Raw genomic sequence first — 20,596 nt, 5'->3', positions numbered from 1 at the left:
AAAAAAATTATTTTTGTTTCTGTTGAGGTGGAAACCATGAAATGAAATGGGTGAAGTTAATTTGAGCGGGTGGGTTTTTATTGTTTCCAATTGGGTTGGGTGGGTATGGTGGAAAGTGGGGTATTTTAAAAGCCACATGACATTTTCTTAAATTAAAGTAAAAAAATGAATTTTTAATTTATTAAAAAAAATTCTGTTAAGTAAAAGGGCATATATGAGCCATTTCTATAACGGCAGGGGCATATATGAGCCATTTTTTAAACGGAGGGTATATCAGCTCCAAATCATAAAGTTTAGGGGTAAATCAGGACCTTTTCCCTTAAAACAATACGATAAGTCGATAACTATAAAATAATATATATTATAAAACAATACCTTCCCTTCTTGAAAACAGTTCCTCATCATTCACCACGCTCCTTGTGTCTCCTCTCTTCTCATTCCACGTGTTTCTCATTCTGCCGTGAAATTTCAAGAACCAAGAATTTTTTTTGTACTTAATCCCCAAATTCAATCTTGTAGAAACCTCAAACCCAATAAAATACAAGTTTTTTTCCAAATTCCATATTGTCAAAAATGGAATTTTCTTTCCAAAAAAATGTAGTCTCATATTTCCTAGTTTGCTTGCTTTGTTTTACCCAATTTTCTTCAATTTCTTGTGAGAAAAAAGTTTCCTTGACTTTGTATTATGAAAGTCTCTGTCCTTACTGTTCCAATTTCATTGTTAATTACTTACCTAAGATTTTCAAGAATGGGATGATTGATATTGTTGATCTTAAGCTTGTTCCATGGGGCAATACTAAACTTCAACCAGACAATACCTTCAAATGTCAGGTAATCCAAGATTCCCCTTTTTAGTGGGGGTTCATGTGTAGTTTGAATTTGAAGCTTATGGATTTGGGATTATAGTTCTTTAATTTGTACATATTCATCAAATTGCTAGATTACTCTAGCTCCGCCCCTCAATTGGAGGCGGATCCGAAATTTAGCTAACGGTTGACCATAGATTTTAGAAAAATTACATTTAAATATATGTTTGACAGTTTCCAAAAATGGGCTTAGATGAGGTTTTGAATTTCTGGGACTTCCTCTCATGAAAGTTCAATTTTTTTCAAAGTAAAATGCATGTCCAAACACAATTTCAAGTTAAAATTTGATGACTTTTCACATTCCAAAATACTACTAGTTCAGTTGAACCAAGTAAACTATGACACCTCTGAGTTTAGAGTGTGATATTTATACATTTTGTAATATTTTTGTGTGTGTATAATGGCTGATCAAATAAAGAGTGAGTGGAGTTGAACCCATTGAGAAGGACTAGATCTGTATCCGGGGTATAGTTTGGCTAGTTAAGTTTTATTTTGTGGTTCTTACACACATATATTCCGGAAGTAGCCTCTCTAACTCCCAAGGTAGGGGTAAAGTCTGCGTACACACTATCCTATCTGGATCCCACTTGTGGGATTACATTGGGTGTGTTGTTGTTGTTGTTACATAAGTATATATTTATATGATGCATAGTATCTAGGAAAACTAGAGATTTATGAAATTCTCTTTGTAATGGTTGCAGCATGGAAAAGCTGAATGCTTTCTGGATATTGTAGAGGCGTGTGCAATTGATGCCTGGCCAGATTTGGTAAGCTTCTAATTAAAGTTGTTGGGCATGCTTTCGATAAGATGTGGTTTGCTAGTTGAAAAGCTTAAAAACATCACAGCTCATTTCATCTAGAGCACGTTCAGTTTGATGTATAGGAAGGAATAATCCATGCGTTACTAATATTTGTATTTCTAATCCTTGCATAACTTGTGTTGAAACCTATGTTGCTTGAACTCTCCAAAAATGTCATCTTACTGGTGTCAGATTCTCTAAAAATGCACTACTTTTGGAGTATCCTACACACAACTGTCAAAAACTTTTTGGAGAGTCTGAGCAACATAGCTTGAAACAACAACCCCTTAAAAGATAATGTGTAGCACCACGTTAGTGAGTTACTTGATAAATGATAGGTAGCATGTTACTTTTATATCTCTCTAAGGAGGCTATTCTAAATTCTGGTTGCATTTTTATTGGATTTTTGATGCAGAATGAACACTTCCCTTTCATTTACTGTGTGGAAAGTCTGGTCTACCACAAGAATTATACCCAATGGGAAACATGTTTTGAAAAACTGAATTTGAAGAAAAAGCTTGTTACTAATTGTGTCCTCAGTGGGCGAGGGAAAGAGGTTAGTTCTCTTGATTGATTTACAGCTAATCATAAATCATGTCCTTTCTATTTCTCTCTCCGGTTTTTGATTTTTGGGTGTTATTGAGCATTTCATGGTAAGTTGGTATTATTTCTGAATTACTTTGCTGTAAAGATGTATTTGAATTTATAATTTCACATCATAATGAGCAAAAAAAAGAACTTTTGTTTTCCATTGTTGTTCTATTCCTTGATCAATAGATGTTGAGCATATGAATATGAAGAGGAATTCTTTCAAGTCGGCTATTGTCAGTTCACAGATATACATTCTTGAGCATACTAGCTTGCGTTATTCATCTATGTATATAGAAGTAGTTGAATTTGAATGTATTCTTCATGAAATTAAGTTTAAGTAGACAGTCATAAAAAATAAAAAGAAAGCAAAGTATTCTCTGTTATATCTTGCTTCGTTATCGTAATAGTTATAGTACCACCTGTTTGGATATACCTCCTCTTTCTCCCTCTTGGATATACCCTTCAATGTGTTGGTAAATAGCACATAAAAATACTATTCAGGGTATATTACAAGAATAAAAACGGACGTGACAGCGAGAATAAAAAAGAGAAACAACAAAACCAAGATTCAAATGTGGAAAATCATTCTCAATAAAGAATAAATCACAGCTCGAAAGGATCGATTCTTTCAAAACACAAGCAGTCCCTTGAGATATTTCTCCGGTACATGGAATATCCAGTTGAGAGATCCCAGTGTTCTGTTCTGGGATTTTCAAGAAACGTGCTGACAGCACCGCTTGCATGAGCAATGTCATGTGTTGCAAACTGTGCGTAATTAAACTCCCGATGGCAAAGGAATAGGGAACTTCTCCCATGCTATCTTTCTCTTCCTTTGTTTTAAGACGCATCTTCTTGCTCAACTTTGTACGGCTAGCAAGTGGTGTGCAGATTGACTTAGCATTCTTCATGTTAAAGCAGTCAAGTACACATTCGATGTACTTCGCTTGTGACAACCACACCTTTCTACAAATGACTTGGACAAGTCTCCCGTCAACTTGATCAACTTCTTGTCTTGTCATATAATAATCATGTCATCCATGTACAACAAAATGATAAAAAGTTATAAAATATTTACAAATGATACTATTTTCTTGTAGAGATTCCATCTCTTTTTGCATGACTTTCATCCAATACCTTCTTAAGACTTTTCGGTTCCTCTCATCACTAATGAGGACATACTTGAGGAAGCATACTTGGATGATTAATGATTTTACCCTTTGCCTTTTTTGATTTCCTTAGAGGTTGCTCTACTTCTTGAGTAGGATCATCAAGTGGCGCCCCTTCCTCAACATCTTCATCAGGGTGCTCTTTCTCAGCAACCTTCTCTACTCTTTCTGTAGTGCTTTCTCCGCCTACAAGATGGCTAGAAGTAGAATTACTGTAACAAGATTATGGGCTATATTTTTTCCTGGCAACGCTGACTGTTTATTAGCAATTCCACATTATTCTCTCGGAACCTATATTTCTGCTTCTTGAAACTTCTTTTCGGGATCCCACAATATGTAACCGATGAATATGCAGGGATTTTCCAACTTCATTTGTTGCTCCTACAGTTCATGTTCTGAAGCTCTCACATGAACACCTTTAGCTTGGGAGTAGGACACCTCCTCATTCGTCTAAACTTTCTCCGGGATATCTTAACCAAGTGAAATTAATAGACTTCTGTTGATCAAGTATAGGTTTTCTGAAGTCTGAACTGCTTCATCTGAAAATGACTTGGCACTTGAGCCATTCTGAGCATGCTTCTCACCTTCTCAACCATGAGGCAATTCATCCTTTTAGTTACACCATTGTGTTGTGGTGGGGTTTCGGGAACTGTCTTTTCATGTATGATCCAATGACTTGAACAATACTCATCAAATTCCATTGAAATGTAGTCACCTCTGTTGTCAGGTCTGAGACGCGTTAGTGTTCAAGTTTGTCTCCCTTTTCACTAGAACAAGGAACTTCTGAAAATCTTGAAACACCTAGTTTTTGGTTCTTAAGAAATAAACCCACAGTTTTCGGCAAACAAGTGGCGGCTTGGCTAATGAAATTGTAATTTAAACCTTATTCTCATGATTTATGAGAGTTGCATATAGAGGAGAAGTGAGTCAAATTAATTAAGAAATTCAAAACAAAATTGCTAACATAGTGGTAAAAGTACTTCAGAAATTTGTAGTGGTGCAGGTCAACAAATGATGTCTTCCTCGTTTCTTGCTATGATGAGACCGGAGAGGATTTAAGTTACTCACATGCGCTGTTTGAGATTGATGAAATTGTGTAGAATAACTCAGCAAGCTAGTCCTAGCATCCATTTGTTTGCTTGAATTCCAACAACAGAAAATCACTATTATCGAGCTTATCGGAAGCAAATTTGATTCATTAAGAGCTTTGATGGTACAATGTTTTGTTTCTTATAGTAACATCTTATGTTCTGTGAATTAATGTTACTTGATCTTATGTGCAGCTCGAACTACAGTATGCGGCTGAGACGAATGCCCTTCAACCTCCACATAAATATGTACCGTGGGTTGTTGTTGATGGTCAACCACTTTATGATGTTAGTTCTTCTTACTCTACATTTCAGTACTTGCACTGTTTATTATCTAGTGTTATAGTCCTTTTTTCACTGTTTGTCGAAATATATTTTCAAGTTCTTTTCCTGCATGCACGCCGAGAATAAACTCCTTCTCCCCTCCCCCCCCCCGCCCACACACACGCACCCAGCATTTCCCCTGAAAACTATTTCACAATAATATGAAAGTACCAGCATTACACTTTAAGGAGCGGACTTCAACCTTCTGGGCTGATATAGAGCTTTTTACCTTTGAAATTGCCTTGGCTCTCAACAGTTCCTCGAAGTCTTTTCTATATCTATCTGCTATCGAAGTTTTTGTTTTGTACAATTTTTACAACAACATACCTAGTGTAATCCCACAAGTGGGGTCTTGGGAGGGTGGTGTGTACGCCGCCTTACCCTCTTACCTTGTGAAGGTAGAGAGATTGTTTTATGGTTTGCTATATGAAAATTCTTTACTCTTGACAATATATTTCATTGTTGCAGGACTACATGGACTTCATTAGCTTCATCTGCAAAGCGTACAAAGGAACTGCCCCGGTCCCTAGTTGCAGCTCATCCATCAATGTCGTTAAAATTGGAAGGAAATTTAATCCTTTCTGTTTAAAGCAGACAGCCATGTCAAAGTTATCAACTGTAAGTTCGACTATCACATCATGGTTGAACCGCGCTAAGCTCACTGCATCTGCATGATACTATAGAGCTCGTTGGTGCAGACACACGTTTTTCGTTTTATGAAATGATGAGATACTGTAGTTGGTTTATGCAATTCTAATATACTTGTCATGATGGATGATAATGAAGAAGGTGCTCAGTTCTCTCTAATCAGCTGTTGATGGGAAATGTTGTAATATGAGAATTCAGAAACCACCTCTCTACCTTCATGAGGTAGTAGTAAGATCTGCGTATGTACATTCTATCCTCTCCAGACCTCACTTGTGAGATTTCACTGGATATGTAGTTGTTGGTTGAATTGTGATGTGGATATAGAAAGTGTGGGTTTTTATAAGTTGTCTACCTCTAAGTAGCCATGCCATAATATGATCTTATTTTATGTTTTGTTCTTTTTTAGCACCATTGCACACAGTTCAAGGTGAAAATAATGGATTCAGTTGGGTTTTAAATTCGACTATGGATTATTAGCTTGTTTTGGCCAACCTTCTAATATTAACTTATTTTAAAAAGTACTTTTTTTCTTAATTAGTTGTTCCTAATTACTTGTCCATTTTGACAAATCAAGAAAGGACGATTTTTTTTATCTATCATATCCTCAATTAATTATTTTGAAGAAAATCAGAATTTTTTGAAAATCTTAAGTTTTTAATTCATCTGCTTTATAATTAATAGGGATAAAATGGTAGATTAACTATGTCAATCATTGTTTTCTTATTAAGTGTGTCAATTTTAAAATGGACAAATAATTTTATTTTATTTTTTAAAATCACTTATTTTCTCTCTAAAATTTGATCCAACACCCTCGTTTTTTTTTAAAAAAAAAAAACTCTTTTTTGACGTAAATAAGAACTTCAACTTTTTTTTAGAAGGTGGCACTTGACTACGGGTGATATCGATGAGATCTGGAGTAGCTTTTAAATAAAATATAATTCACGTGGAATTTTTTTTATTCATATACAAGACAGCTAATAAAATCACATTATTTTATTCCAATAGAAAAAGTATATAAAAAATATAATCGAAATATATGAATAGTCATGTGAAATCGTGTGCACATAATATTATTTTAGAATTTCTCGTTTCCTATGGCGTTCGCATTATGTTTTTAAGTGATACCGGTATTTATTTTAATTAAAAAGTAAAAAAAATGAACAATTTATTATATATAATATAATAGTATAGACTGTTTTCACTGATCGAAGTGAAGAGGCAATTTTAAGATTGATTTCAGCTTTATCTATGATAATGATTTCGTCAGCACAAACTCTATAAAAGTCAAAAACACAAAAAAATATCCATCATCTCAAAATGGGTTTTTTTCTCCAAAAAAATTTATCATCATTTTTCCTATTTTCCTTGCTATGTTTCATCCAATTTTCTTCCATTTCTTGTGAGAAAAAAGTTTCATTAGCTTTGTATTATGAAAGCCTCTGTCCTGGTTGTTCTGATTTTATTGTTAATTATTTACCTAAGATTTTCAAGAATGGGATGATTGATTTTGTTGATCTTAAACTTGTTCCATGGGGAAATACTAAAATTCAACCCAATAACACCTTCAAATGCCAGGTAATCCAACAATCTCTTTTTTTCTTTAACACATCATGTGTTAGTGTTGAGTTTTAAATTAGTTTTTGTACATAAAAATCACTCAGTGGCTATTCGAGAGATATTTTGATTGAATCAGTGAGAAAATAACAAATAGTAGTGTTTTCACATGGAATAATTAAGAAGCTTTCTGGTACCATCAACTGTTGATGGTGGGAGGTGTGAGGTATCCCGTGAAATTAGTTGAGGTGGCTCGAAACCAAGGTTATAAAAAAGAAGAAGAAGGGACTTATGATGTTCTCTTTGTTGTAATGGTTGCAGCATGGTCCAGCTGAATGTTTTCTGGACACTGTAGAGGCTTGTGCTCTAGATGTCTGGCCAGATTTGGTAAGTTATCGGTACTTTCTGAGCAATTTACTTGCACATAGTTCAGTTATCGAAAATTGTTTCTGCGACATTTTTATTGGATATATTTGATGCAGAACGAACACTTTCCTTTTATTCACTGTGTGGAAAGTTGGATCTACCATAAGAATTATACCCAATGGGAAACATGTTTCGAAAAACTGAATTTGAAGAAAAAACTCGTTACTGATTGTGTTGGCGGCGACCGAGGCAAACAGGTTAGTTCTCTTGATTGATTTACATCTAATCCCGTTCTGTTTGAAGAAAAAAACTCGTTTCTTGTACTTCTGTTTCTATTTTTCCCTTGAGCCGAGGTCTATCGGAAACAACCTTTGAAGTAAAGGTAATGTCTACGTATGTACTCTCTACCCTCCCCTCCCCCCATCGACTTTGTGGGATGATACTAGGTAAGTTGATGTTGTTGTTGTTGATTTCAGGTCGTAGTGTATTCCTCATTTCTTGCTGTAAAGAACTACGATTGAACAAAAAAAAATCATAGATGTGAAGCGAACTTGATATCTTAAGAAATTGATTGGATTTTTTTAGCTGTAGTATATCTTATGCTGTGTGAATTAAACGTCACTTAAATCTTATGTTGCAGCTTGAACTACGTCACGCAGCTGAGACACCTCCGCATAAATTTGTGCCATGGGTTGTTGTTGATGGACAACCGCTTTACACTGTTAGTTTCTAATTCTTCCTCTATATTCTTGCATTTTGCAATATTATACACCTGCTAGAGTCCCTATCGGAAACTACTTCTCTAACTCTCAAAGTAGAATAACGTCTACGTACACTCTACCCTCCCAGACTCCTCTTGTGGAATCACATACACTGGATTTGTCTTTGATATTGCCTTTTGCTTTCAACAATTCTTCATAAGTCTTTTCTACATCTATCTGCTTCCAGAAGTGTTGTTTTGTACGATTTGTGACTAATGTAAATGACCTCTATGTGGGGGGGAGGGGGGGAATCGGAAGTTTTGTAGATGATGGTTGTGATCAAGAAGTACATAGAAACTCAGAAAATCATTGATTATGGTGTAGTATGAAAATTCTCCTCTGAGCACGACTTGGTCTGCTAATCGCGTTAAACCATCTAAACGCTATGTTGCTCTATGGTCAATCTTCAAAAATGTCACCAGATGTCTGTCGGATCCTTCAAAAGTAGCATTGTTATGGAGGTTCTGACACGGATGTGACTAGCATTGAGTGTTTGAACAACTTAGTCTAAAGGAGTACCGTTAGCCCTCAAAAGTACTTTCCTTCTAACGCGATGACAATGTATTTTCATCATTGCAGGACTACAGGGAATTCATAAGCTACATTTGCAAAGCTTACAAAGGAACCACGCCAATCCCCGGTTGCAGCTCATCTGATTCTTTAAGTTTCACTTCCAAGTTATCAACTATAAGTTCAACAATTACATCATTTGTTGAACAGAGAGTTAAGCTTGCTGCATCTGCATAATCCACAGACTGCTCTCTATTGCGCGCGCTGCGCGCGTAAACTATATAATAGAGCTCCTTGATGCTGGTTATGTTTTATGAAATGATGAATTTGTGACTGCATTTGTAAAATATTTATCATAGTTTGAATGATAATGAAGGTGTTCAGTTCTCTAATAAGTTGTTTATAGAAATTGTTTGCTTTTGTTATACAATTTATAACACCTTATCACTTATCAGCATGAGACTCGATTATCTCGAGCAAATACTCTAAAAGACATTGATCGTACGGACATTCTTTTGCATAAATTATGACAAATTGAATTTGGCTGTGGTCTGTGGATATATCGGCAAAAGTCATTTTTTTAATTGAACACTATACAATTTCGAAGGAAAAAAAAGGAGCTTTGCCGTTGAGAAAAAAAAAAGGCAATTACTTCACTTTACTCGAGCTAATCAGGCTTGATGTTGGGAATAGAAGAAGATTTGATTCACCAATAGGCGAAGAAGCAATTCCAATAGCTATTATTGTCATCTCACCTCATTCAATCTTAATGACAGATAGTTCAGTATTTTATGTTAAAAATTAATTTGATAGTGATGATATGACAAACAACATCAAAAATAAAAATGAAACATCGAAACAAGATTTTTTTTAAAAAAAGAAAGTCTATCTATCTTTTATGTCAATTAAATCGATTAGGGGGACTTAAAATCTTAACATCAAGAAGCAAAATAGTAGATACACGATATAGGATTATGTTAAAGAAATTATATTTCTACATATTCACCTTGATGAAGGTTTGAAAATGAAATATTTTATTGTTAAAGATATACTAGTGTTTGTGGGATAATTTGAAAGATAAATATGATCACATGAAGATATTATTTTTTCCACAAACACGTTTTAATTAGATTCATTTAAGACCAAAATTTGCTAGTAAAGTGGGCCAATGAGCATACACAATCATTTATTTTATGATACGATATTATTTTAATGAATATGATATTGGATAAATAGTATTGTTTCCATCATTACATAATATTACAGATTTTTAATAACTTGAAAGATAAATTTATAAGATAAGTAGGGTAGGGAATAAAGTTACTAAAAATAAAATAAGATTATTATATGTAGGGTAGGGGATACAGTTACTAAGGATAAAATAAAATTAATAATTAAAGATAAAGTGAGAAGGAAAAAAAATGGATAACTATGAGATCACACCATAGACGCCGTTACACAAAAATGAGATTGTTTGTGATTACCTAACGATGAATTTAGCATACAATACAATAAAATTTAAGTAACAAACATGGCATCGGACCAAAACACCTAAACTCGTTTGAGTGGTATATTATATATGATTTTAAATCAAAAATATGTGCAGTAGCGGATCCACAATTATTATTAAGGGATGTCAATGGTTGTAGTAAAAAATATAATTATGAGACTAGTAGGACTAGAACAAGCAACCTCAAGGAATTTTCACAACGCTTCAATCACTATTCATTAGACTAAACCTTTAAGTACTTGTTTCAAGAGGTGTCAATACTTATATACATGTCTATTAAACCAAAATTTGACCTCTATATATAATGTAATTTTCCGACAGAGGGGTGTCGCTTAACACCCCTTTGGTAAGGGTGGGTCCGCCCCTAAAGACGGTAATAATTTATTACTTTATCCCTGCATAAATATTAAATATTAATATTAATACTTTACTGGTTATTACCTTTGTCATTTAGCCTTCAATTCACATTATTATCCTAAATCTTTTATTTGTGTTGTACTTGTGTAGTTTTTTTTTCATGTTAGGTATTATTGTTTCTATTTTATATACATTTTGTAAAGTTATGTTATTGTCTTGTCGCCGAAATTATTAGAGACGTTATATATTTATTTTATGAGTATTTTTTATTAGTTAAATCGAAACCGAACTGTTAAGTACCAAACTCGATAAACCGAAAACCGATAAAAAATATCTTATTGATTTAGCATATTTGAAAATAAAAAACCAATAAACCAAATCGAAAATACATAAATCGAATTGAACCGACCAAAAACACATCTACTATAAGCTAATAGATTAACAAACTAACATATTTTGCCCTTTTACGTTTACACCTTCTCAAATTATTATAAGAAAAATTCTAAAAAAATTGTAGAATATGATCTTTAAACTTGTTTTATTTTCTTTTACTTGTTATAATTGAAAAAAATGATTAGATTGGAGATTCGGTTTAACATTGATTTCCCTATTAAAAGTACAAAAAACAAATTTCATAAGTAATAATCTAAATGATATTCATGAATTCATGACAAAAAATCATCACAATAAAAGATTCGAACAAACAATAATGTTATAAAAAGACATAATTGTAGAATGGAATTATTACACTGACATGAAATTGTTTTATAAATTTATTACTTTCCCATAAAATATCAATCAAATGTAAAAGAAAAATGTTAATAATGGGGCCAACAATTATCAACTTGATGAAAGTGTTCTATTCATCAATTAACGTTTCTTTCTTCTTTTCACTACTAAAATAATAATAAATGGAATTAACTACAAAATAAATGACTAATCTATCACTAAATTATTCATTTCTAATATATCAATAATATCCATCGCTACGGATTTTGTTAGCTAGTTAGGAGATCACGACGGCAAATAGGGTAAGAATGACTATTCTCTAACCATCTTATAATGCAATCTCTATGAAACATATACGAGCGAGGCGTTATAACAACTCCCTTTTCATTCCAAGTTCTTCTAAACAAATCACACAATCATTCTTCAAAAGATCTTCATCAACTTCTATTCTATTTACCGATTGCAATATAGATGATTCATCCTTTATCATCCGGTCAACGATTATAGTCACACCAACATAAACATTCAAATTCATACTATCATCATGCATCATAAATTCACGTATCTTAGCTAGCATATCACGGTTGACAACGTGACGATAATTCTGATTGAATTCTTCATCCAAATTTACGAGTTTTTCATGCATAGTACGATAGAACAATATGTCATCACACGACGTGTATAATAAAGGGTGAAGGTTGAAACAAAGGGATTTGGTATGAATTTCCTCATGGTGTGGTTTAAAGTTTTTAGACCTATTGTAAGAAATGTAGGAGACGTTTGTGGAAATTTTCTGATGCTTTATTGATCATCATCTTCAATCTTTATATACAAGTATTCTGTGCAAGAAAATAAGAAAAAGGAAAATACAGAAAAATCACAGCTGTACACTTGTCTAAATCCTGTAGAAATATTCTAACAACCTAACTAATTTTATTCCCTCCTATGTTGATATAGTGTGTTGCTCACGTGCTCTTCTTCATTCATTTCATTCTGCAGCTAATAGATGAGTGGAAATTATGTTTGCCAACATCCCCCCTCAAGTTGGAGGGGAGAGAAGAAACCCCCAACTTGGATAAAATGCCATGATGGGAAGCGCCAGAAAGAGGCTTTGTGAAAATATCTGCGAGCTGGAGTTTGAAGGAACAAATTGAAGAGAGATCAACCCAGAGGCATATTGTTGTCGAACAAAGTGACAGTCAAGTTCCACATGCTTTGTCCTCTCATGGAAAACAGGGTTGTGGGCGATATGAATCACAACTTGACTATCAGAGTTAATAGGAATAGGTAATGATGGTGGGACTAAAAGATCCTCCAGTAAACGGATGAGCCAAGTTATCTCGGCAGTGACTTTTCTCATGGACTTGTATTCTGCCTCTGCTGAAGAAAGGGAAATAAAAGCTTGCTTCTTTGATTTCCATGAGATAGGGGAACCACCAAGGGTAATGAAGAATCCACTAATCGACCGGCGAGAAACCTTACAAGATGCCCAGTCGGCATCGCAAAAAACATTTAGAGATAGGGAAGGAGCAGACGATAAGAGAATCCCTTGCCCTGGATCCAAAGCCAGATATTTCAATACACGAAGAGCAGCAGAGTAATGGGAGTGGCATGGCCACTGCATGAATTGACTGAGTTTCAACACTGGAAAAGCAAGGTCTGGACGAGTATGTGTCAGATAATTCAATTTCCCTACTAAATGCCTATACGTGGTAGGATCAGAAAGAAGTATGTCAGCATCCGCATGTAGTTTGATAGAGGGATCCAAATGAGAAGTAACAGAGGAAACATTGGAAGTATCAAATTCTTTGAGAAGGTCAAGAGCAAATTTGCGTTGAGTGATGATAAAACCTTGATTCTCTCTAATAATTTTCAGACCAAGAAAATAATTGATATCCCCTAAATCCTTTACCCTAAATTCAGCATTCAGAAAAGACTTGATTTCAGCAATTTCATGAAGATCATCACCAGTTAAAAGAATATCATCCACATAAATCGTAACAATAGAGATAAGTCCTGCGGATCTTTTGAAAAACAGAGAGTAGTCATTCAAAGACGAAGTGTACCCCTTGTAGCTTAGAGCACCAGCAAGTCAAGAATACCACTGTCGAGAAGCTTGTTTCAAGCCATACAAAGACTTTTTAAGAAGACAAACATGGGTAGGTGATGGAGGAATAAGCCCGGGTGGGAATTTCATGAAAACTTCCTCATCTAATGAACCATGTAAGAAGGCATTACTGACATCCAATTGTGAAACTTTTCAATCTTTCTTTACTGCCACTGCTAAGAGACACCTGATGGTTGTCATTTTGACAACATGAGAAAAAGTCTCATTGTAGTAAATTCCCTCTCTTTGAATATCCCCCTTCACCACCAATCGAGCTTTAAATCTTTCAATTGAACCATCAGAAAGAAGTTTGATCTTGTATACCCATTTGCAAGGTAAAACCTTCTTTCCTAAAGGTAGTGAAACAACTTCCCAAGTGTCGTTGAGTTCTAGAGCTGCAATTTCTGCAGCCATAGCAGATACCCAGTCAGGGTGGGCAACAGCTTGAGAGTAACTAGTGGGTTCAGTAAAATTGGTGAGGGATCTAAAAATTTGCTGATTAGGAACAGACAGGGTATTAAAATAAAAAAGTTGAGTAGGAGGAGGGAAAGCAAAGCACGAGTCAATAAGATTAGTGAGATAAACACTACTGCATACGAAATCCTTAAGATAACCTGGTTTGTGAGAAAGCCTGTCTGATCTTCTAGGATAAGGGATAGGGGGAATGACATAGTTTGGTGAAGGAGGATGAACAATGTTAGGAGAAGAAGGTGGTGGAGGAACAGAAGAAAAGATGTGATTATTGAAAGTGATAGGAGAAAAGGGTTGATCTGGAACATCAAAACAAGAGGGAGAAGGAGTAAAGAGTTGAGAGGATGAGGTAGAAGATGTAGCAAAAGGGAACTGACCTTAGAGGTGAGGTCCATGACTGTGTACCCCTTTTGGGAATGAGGGTAGCCTAAGAAAACACATTGCGTAGCTCGGGGATCAAATTTACTCCTTCCTTGAGATAAAGTGGAACAATAACAAAGACAACCAAAAGTTCTTAAAGAAGAGTATGAATGTGGCTGGTGAAATAGGATTTCATAAGGTGTCTTTCCATGTAAAACCTTTGAAGGAAAAATGTTGATTAAATGTGTAGTTGTTAGAACACACTCACCCCAATAAGAAATTGGAACATGGGATTGAAAAAACAGACCTCTAGCAACCTCCAAAAGATATCTATGTTTCCTTTCTACCACCCCATTTTGTTGTGGAGTGGCGACACAACTTTGTTGGTGTAAAATGCCATGTTCTTGCAAATAAGCAGCTGCGAGGGTTCCTTTGCCAAGTTCCAAATCATTATCAGACCTGATACACTTAACCTTTTTGTTAAACTGTCTTTCGACCATGGATAAAAAGGTCTTTAAAATCGGAAAAGCATTGCTTTTAGTGCTCAACAAGAATGTCCAAATGCCTCTACTATAGTCATCAACTATGGTAAGGAAATATTTGTAACCATTATGAGTAGCATGTTTATAAGGACCCCAAGTATCAATGTGAATTAAGTCAAAAGTTCCTTTAGTTTTGATTGAACTAGTAGGAAAGGAGGGCCTGGTTTGTTTAGCTTGAGAACAAACATGACAAATAAGAGTGGAATCAGAAGAATGTTTGATAAAATTAAACAATTTCATTGTTGATAGGGGCAAATGCCCAAGTCTCATATGCCAAAGGCTTACATTTGAAAGAGCATCACAAAGAACAGGACAAGAAACATGAATAAAACTGGAATTGCTTCCTTTTGAAAAAGAGACAGATTGCTTGACAGAATTTAAACTAGGCCTAAAAGTAGTTGGTTGTAAAAGGTATAATCCTTCTCTAAGTTCACCAAAAGCTACCACTTTCTTCAATAGAAGGTCCTGCAAGAGACATGCACTAGAAGTAAACAACACATTCCAGTTGATTTGATCACACAACATATGTATAGAAAGAATATTGTATTTAAAAACAGGAACATGAAGAACGTTGGTTAGAGTAAGGTTAGGCAGAATAGGAACACTACCTATATGGGTGACAGTTACCTTGAAAGAATTAGGTAAACTAATGTTCATGGGAACATGAAGGGGTTTCATAAAAGAGAAGGAAGAAGCTTCAAAACACATGTGTTCTGATGCTCCTGAGTCAATAATCCAATTTACAGAATTAAAAATTGAAAAACATGTGCCTGAGTATTTAAGAATGGTACCAGCTACACCATTGGCATTTATCTCTGTTGAAGGCATTGATTGAGACATTTGCATTTCCTTCACCATTTGAGTGATTTCTGCCATTTGTTCCTTAGTAAAGTGCTGAAAGTTGGTTGTCCCTCATTCCTTAGAAGATTGATAAGAGTTGTCCTCTCCTGCAAAAGCTGCAGTCCCTTTGATTATAGAGTTTTTTCCTTTAGTGAACTCGAAATCCTCAGGGTACCCATGCAGTCTATAGCAATCATCCATGACATGTCCAGCTCTAAAGCAATATGTACAGGTAACATTTGGGTTGTACTTGCTTTTCTTCCCTTTGGTTCTTTGTGTATTGATGCCATATCTTTGAGAAGGAAAACTAGGTTTCTGAGGGTAGACATCAGACTTCTGACCACCATATCCATTCCTGAAATTCTGATTACCATTTCCATTTCTAAGATTAGGAGAACCAGAACTGTGATTATGATTTCCAAGATTTACTGCCATGAAGGAAGATGAGTCTGGAGAAGTTTGAGTATGCTGATAGACTTCCCTCTGATTTTCATCCTGCAATAACAGAGAATATGCAAGATCCATTCCTAGAAGTGGATTCATCATTAGAATGGTACCTCTGGCTTGACCATATGTGTTATTTAGACCCATTAGGAACTGAATAAGTCTTTGATCCTGTAAAGACTTAGAGATTTTGGATTTTCCATTACAAACACAGACACAAAAACAAGTAATATCTGCATTTAAAGAGTCCAACTCATCCCATAAACGTTTCAATTTGGTGAAATAACCTGATATATCAGAATTACCTTGCACTAATCCATTGAGTTCCTTTTGAAGGTGAAAAAGCTTGGTACCATTAGACTTACCAAACCTTTATTCGAGGCTATCTCAAAGCTCCTTAGCAGTGTTGGAATAGATGACACTATCTCCAATCTCTTTGGACAATGAGTTGAGTAACCAAGAGGTTACCATGTCATTACAACAATTCCATTGAGAAGAATCAGAAGCATCGGAAGTTGGTGCTTGACAGGGGCCATTGATAAAGCCTAGCTTCCTCTTAGCTGAAAGAGCTATCCAGATCGATCTCCTTCAACCAGGAAAACCTCGTCCATCAAACACAATGCTTATGAGGTTCATTCCAGGAGAATCAGAGGGGTGAAGATAATAGGGGTGACTGGAGTCCATAGCAGATGTTGCAGGTGCAACAATGGTTCCAGAATTGTTTGAGGGTGATGAAGAATCTCCCATTGTAGATGATGAGTGAATGAGAATTGGATCGAGCTTACTGCTCTGATACCATGTAAGAAATGTAGGAGACATTTGTGGAAATTTTCTGATGCTTTATTGATCATCATCTTCAATCTTTATATACAAGTATTATGTGCAAGAAAATAAGAAAAAGGAAAATACAGAAAAATCACAGTTGTACACTTGTCTAAATCCTGTAGAAATATTCTAACAACCTAACTAATTTTATTCCCTCCTATGTTGATATAGTGTGCTACTCACGTGCTCTTCTTCATTCCTTTCTTTCTGCAGCTAATAGATGAGTGGAAATTATGTTTGCCAACACCTATATTGTTCAATAGTTTGAAGATAAAATTGAACGATCAAGGATCCAGGAAAAAAATATTAGTATTAATATCAATATCATCTATTTGTTGAACTATCAGGGATGCATCTGATGAAGAATTGTGGTATTCAAAATAAGCAGCCATAATATGCTAAATGTTAAAAGATTCAAATATTGGAATTAAGTAAAGTAATGTCAAACCAATATTATATATATACTTAAGAAGCAAATTAATCCTAAACCAACTCAAATTAGGACAATAAAAACTAGTTCTACAATTCAAATTAGGAAACTAAATTAATTAATCCTAGACCAATACAACTTAGGAAACTAAATTAAACTAATTTTAACAATTACAATTATTATTATTGTATGGAATATATTTTGTTGCTAAATTACCATGCGACTAATATAAATAAATATCCTATAGTATTATTATTGAGTTTTTAGTGGGTATCGCTATTCGTATCAATTGATATATTAGTGTATTTGTTTAGGAATTTTTTTATTGTTTTTAATAGTTTAAAGAATGTCGGTGTGCAAATATTTGAGTATTTTTAATTGTTTAAGTTTGAATTAGAAAATAATATTGGGAGCTTCTTAGAAAGCTAGGGGTGTGCAAAAAGAGAATCGATCAATAAATAAACTGAAAAAATGTTATTAAATTATTAGTTTAACGGATTTTTATGGTTCTACAATAATAGTCAGATTTTTGGTTTGATTTTTATTTTTTAATATTAAATTATTGAGTAAATCGATAGTCCATTAAAACAGACGATATGACAAGTGAAAAGAAGTGACTTAATATTTTTTTTTATCTCTCTGTTAAATTTAAACATTTGTTTCGTATTTTATTATGAATTTACTATATGTGTATCCTTTGAACGTAATCGCTTACGAATGTTACTACAATATGTTATCAGATAAAGTAATGAAAGCAATTTATATATACCTAAAGATACACTCAATTAGCACATACAAAAACTAACTTACCGTTGCCTTATTATGTTTCAAGTAAACAATCTTGCTGTCGGATTTAGAATTTATATTTATTACGTTATATATTTAAAATTCTTTGCATATAATACATGATTACATGTTAGGGGTGTGGTGGATGATAAATCATAAATACTTCTTCATCTTTGATATAAGAAATCAAAAAATTAGTCTTGTGTTAGAGTTCCTCTAAACATGAAAGGGGCGTGAGCGGCAGGATTCGAACCTGCGCGGGCAGAGCCCACATGATTTCTAGTCATGCCCGATAACCACTCCGGCACGCTCACTGGATGAACTTCTAAAGCTTCATTAATTATTACTTTAATTATTTGCTTAGCTAATTAGTATGTTAAACAAAAGTTAGAAATGTGCAAAATAGTAAAAGTATGCAAGAAATTACACTCAAATATTTGTCTCAATTGTTATCAAGATATTTTCTAACTATAAATGTCATATATAATACAAATACATGATGATTACATGTTAGTATTGAATTTAGAGATCATCAATTGGTGTTGAGTTGTTTATGTTAATTGTAACGGTGTTAAATTTTGAGTCCATCACTTGGTGTTGAGTTGTTGCAAAGAGAAGGGAATTAACAAAAAATGGTAATCGTAGGAAACAAACATAGCAAAGGGTATGAATCAAATATTTAGCTTCGGAATAAAATAGCTTAATCTCCCACTTGAATTTTTTTAAAAAAAATTCGAACGCGTCAGGTAGGGGTCGAACCTACGACCTTCTGCTTAGGAAACAGACGCTCTATCCACTGAGCTACAGACGCTAGATGTTATTCCAAGTCAACTTTTAGTTTATATCCTAACATACTATTCATTTTGGGAATAATCCAAGTTCGCGACAAGAAGTCCCACTTTGGCCAGAGAGACTCTAGAAAAGGTAATTCTACTCTCAAGACTCGAATCCACGATGAAAGTGATATATGTATTGTATTTTATCATTTTCATCACAATTCACAATATGTTTTTTTACATTTATAGTACATAGTTGGACATATATACTCCTACAGAAGTGAATGAAGATGTGTTTATTATGCTGATCGAGCTACATACTCTTTCCATTCCGTTTTAGATGTGATAGTTTTCTTTTTGAGAGTCAAAACGATTTGAATTTTGATAATATTTTAAGATATATTTTTTCATCATATTTCTGTGAAAAAAATTGCAATTTATAATAGTATTTACGTATAATTTTGAATATCTAAAATTTTATTTTAGAATATCGAATATATGTAATCAAATTTAACCTTGAAAAGTAGTTAAATTGACTCTTAAAAAATAAACATGACAACTAAAAACGAAAGGAGTAATAATTTGAAGAAAAAAAATCAAGTTTTCAAACAACATCTGAAAGAAGAACAATCAATTTATTAGTAGTATTTAGTAGTAATTCAAAAAAAGCGAGCGATGACCGCGAAAATCTTTTAGGAAATATGAAGAGTATTTTATAATATAATGGAAAAATGACAGCTGACCTACATTTTATTTTGAAAGCATTAATATATCCTCTCAGTTTCATTTTACTTTTTCCTCAAGAGAATATTTATTAGGAATTTAATTTTTATTAATTATGATTTAAAATTCTAAATTTAATAATGAATTTTTGATATAATTACTTAATTATAACAATAATAATACTGAAAGAAAATAATTTTTTAAAATTTATTAAAATAGATAAATATAAAAAAATATCCCTTTCATCTCATTTTATATGACATTTTTTCCTTTTTAATTCGTCTAAAAAGGAATGTTATTTTATTATAATTAGATACAATTTAAATTAAAAATTCTCTTTTTACTCTTAATGAAATAATTTACAAACCCGCAAATATCTAAAGATTAGATAAGACTACAATTTTTAATTATTTTTTTAAAATACCGTATCTAATCAAACACTCTACATAAAATAAAATGGAGGAGTAATATACTTTTTTTCGTATAAAACCAAATAAAATAAGACGGGAAAATTTATATACTACTTATATACTCCCTCTGTTTAAGAAAGAATGACCCAATTTTTTTTTAATTTAAAAAAAAAAAAAGATTTCTTTCCTTTTTTTGGCAATAATTTAACTTCAACTTTCCACGTGGCATATTTAAGATAACAAATGACATTTTGATATTATTGACATAACTTTAGTTTAGAATCACAAGATTAAAAAATTATTTCTTTTCTTAAATTTCATTTCAATTCAAATTAGGTCATTCTTTTTTAAACGGATGGAGTGACATAATTCACTGCTTCAACTTTATTGAATGGCCATTATGTTATTACTTTTAGCCCAAGTTTTTGAAAAGTGTCTTGGCAGTTGGCACACCGTACTATGCAGGCAATGACGTTGATCATTATGCAAAAATTATCGGCCCATATTCATAATATTTCTAAACAGGAATGTTTTTTTAATCCGAGAAACCCGTGGTCGTTTGGATGAGCATTCTGTGTTGAATACTTGTGTGTTCAGTAAATTTCTTATTGT

The 20,596-nt window shown here is 33.6% G+C and overlaps 2 protein-coding genes and 2 non-coding genes across 4 annotated transcripts; 2 read left to right on the top strand and 2 right to left on the bottom strand.

The window, feature by feature from the left end:
- The first annotated feature begins 408 nt into the window (after nucleotides 1–408).
- LOC102604365 (GILT-like protein F37H8.5) lies at nucleotides 409–5,888 on the top strand. Its single transcript, XM_006344007.2, has 5 exons — nucleotides 409–831; nucleotides 1,568–1,633; nucleotides 2,082–2,222; nucleotides 4,707–4,799; nucleotides 5,304–5,888. The coding sequence occupies exons 1-5, from the start codon at nucleotides 574–576 to the stop codon at nucleotides 5,508–5,510; spliced, it is 765 nt and encodes a 254-aa protein (XP_006344069.1). The 5' UTR covers nucleotides 409–573; the 3' UTR covers nucleotides 5,511–5,888.
- An 897-nt stretch (nucleotides 5,889–6,785) lies between these two features.
- Nucleotides 6,786–9,083, top strand: LOC102597709 (GILT-like protein F37H8.5). The gene is made up of 5 exons (XM_015307204.1): nucleotides 6,786–7,058; nucleotides 7,359–7,424; nucleotides 7,520–7,660; nucleotides 8,044–8,124; nucleotides 8,744–9,083. The coding sequence occupies exons 1-5, from the start codon at nucleotides 6,801–6,803 to the stop codon at nucleotides 8,909–8,911; spliced, it is 714 nt and encodes a 237-aa protein (XP_015162690.1). The 5' UTR covers nucleotides 6,786–6,800; the 3' UTR covers nucleotides 8,912–9,083.
- Nucleotides 9,084–18,307: 9,224 nt separating this feature from the next.
- TRNAS-AGA (transfer RNA serine (anticodon AGA)) lies at nucleotides 18,308–18,389 on the bottom strand. The gene has a single exon. It is a non-coding gene; the product is annotated as a tRNA-Ser (tRNA).
- A 424-nt stretch (nucleotides 18,390–18,813) lies between these two features.
- On the bottom strand, nucleotides 18,814–18,886 carry TRNAR-CCU (transfer RNA arginine (anticodon CCU)). The gene has a single exon. It is a non-coding gene; the product is annotated as a tRNA-Arg (tRNA).
- Nucleotides 18,887–20,596: the final 1,710 nt, after the last annotated feature.

The sequence above is a fragment of the Solanum tuberosum genome, unplaced genomic scaffold, assembly GCF_000226075.1.
Source record: "Solanum tuberosum cultivar DM 1-3 516 R44 unplaced genomic scaffold, SolTub_3.0 scf00052, whole genome shotgun sequence".
Classification (NCBI taxonomy): domain Eukaryota; kingdom Viridiplantae; phylum Streptophyta; class Magnoliopsida; order Solanales; family Solanaceae; genus Solanum; species Solanum tuberosum.
This window is presented reverse-complemented; position numbering and strand designations above follow the sequence as displayed.

Bases quoted from the DNA above. Each gene is read 5' to 3' on its own strand.
- LOC102604365 (XM_006344007.2), top strand. From the start codon at position 574: ATGGAATTTTCTTTCCAAAAAAATGTAGTCTCATATTTCCTAGTTTGC. The intron at 1,634-2,081 runs GTAAGCTTCTAA...TTTTTGATGCAG, and splicing joins TTGATGCCTGGCCAGATTTG to AATGAACACTTCCCTTTCAT. The intron at 2,223-4,706 runs GTTAGTTCTCTT...TCTTATGTGCAG, and splicing joins TCAGTGGGCGAGGGAAAGAG to CTCGAACTACAGTATGCGGC.
- LOC102597709 (XM_015307204.1), top strand. From the start codon at position 6,801: ATGGGTTTTTTTCTCCAAAAAAATTTATCATCATTTTTCCTATTTTCC. The intron at 7,661-8,043 runs GTTAGTTCTCTT...CTTATGTTGCAG, and splicing joins GCGGCGACCGAGGCAAACAG to CTTGAACTACGTCACGCAGC. The intron at 8,125-8,743 runs GTTAGTTTCTAA...TCATCATTGCAG, and splicing joins ATGGACAACCGCTTTACACT to GACTACAGGGAATTCATAAG.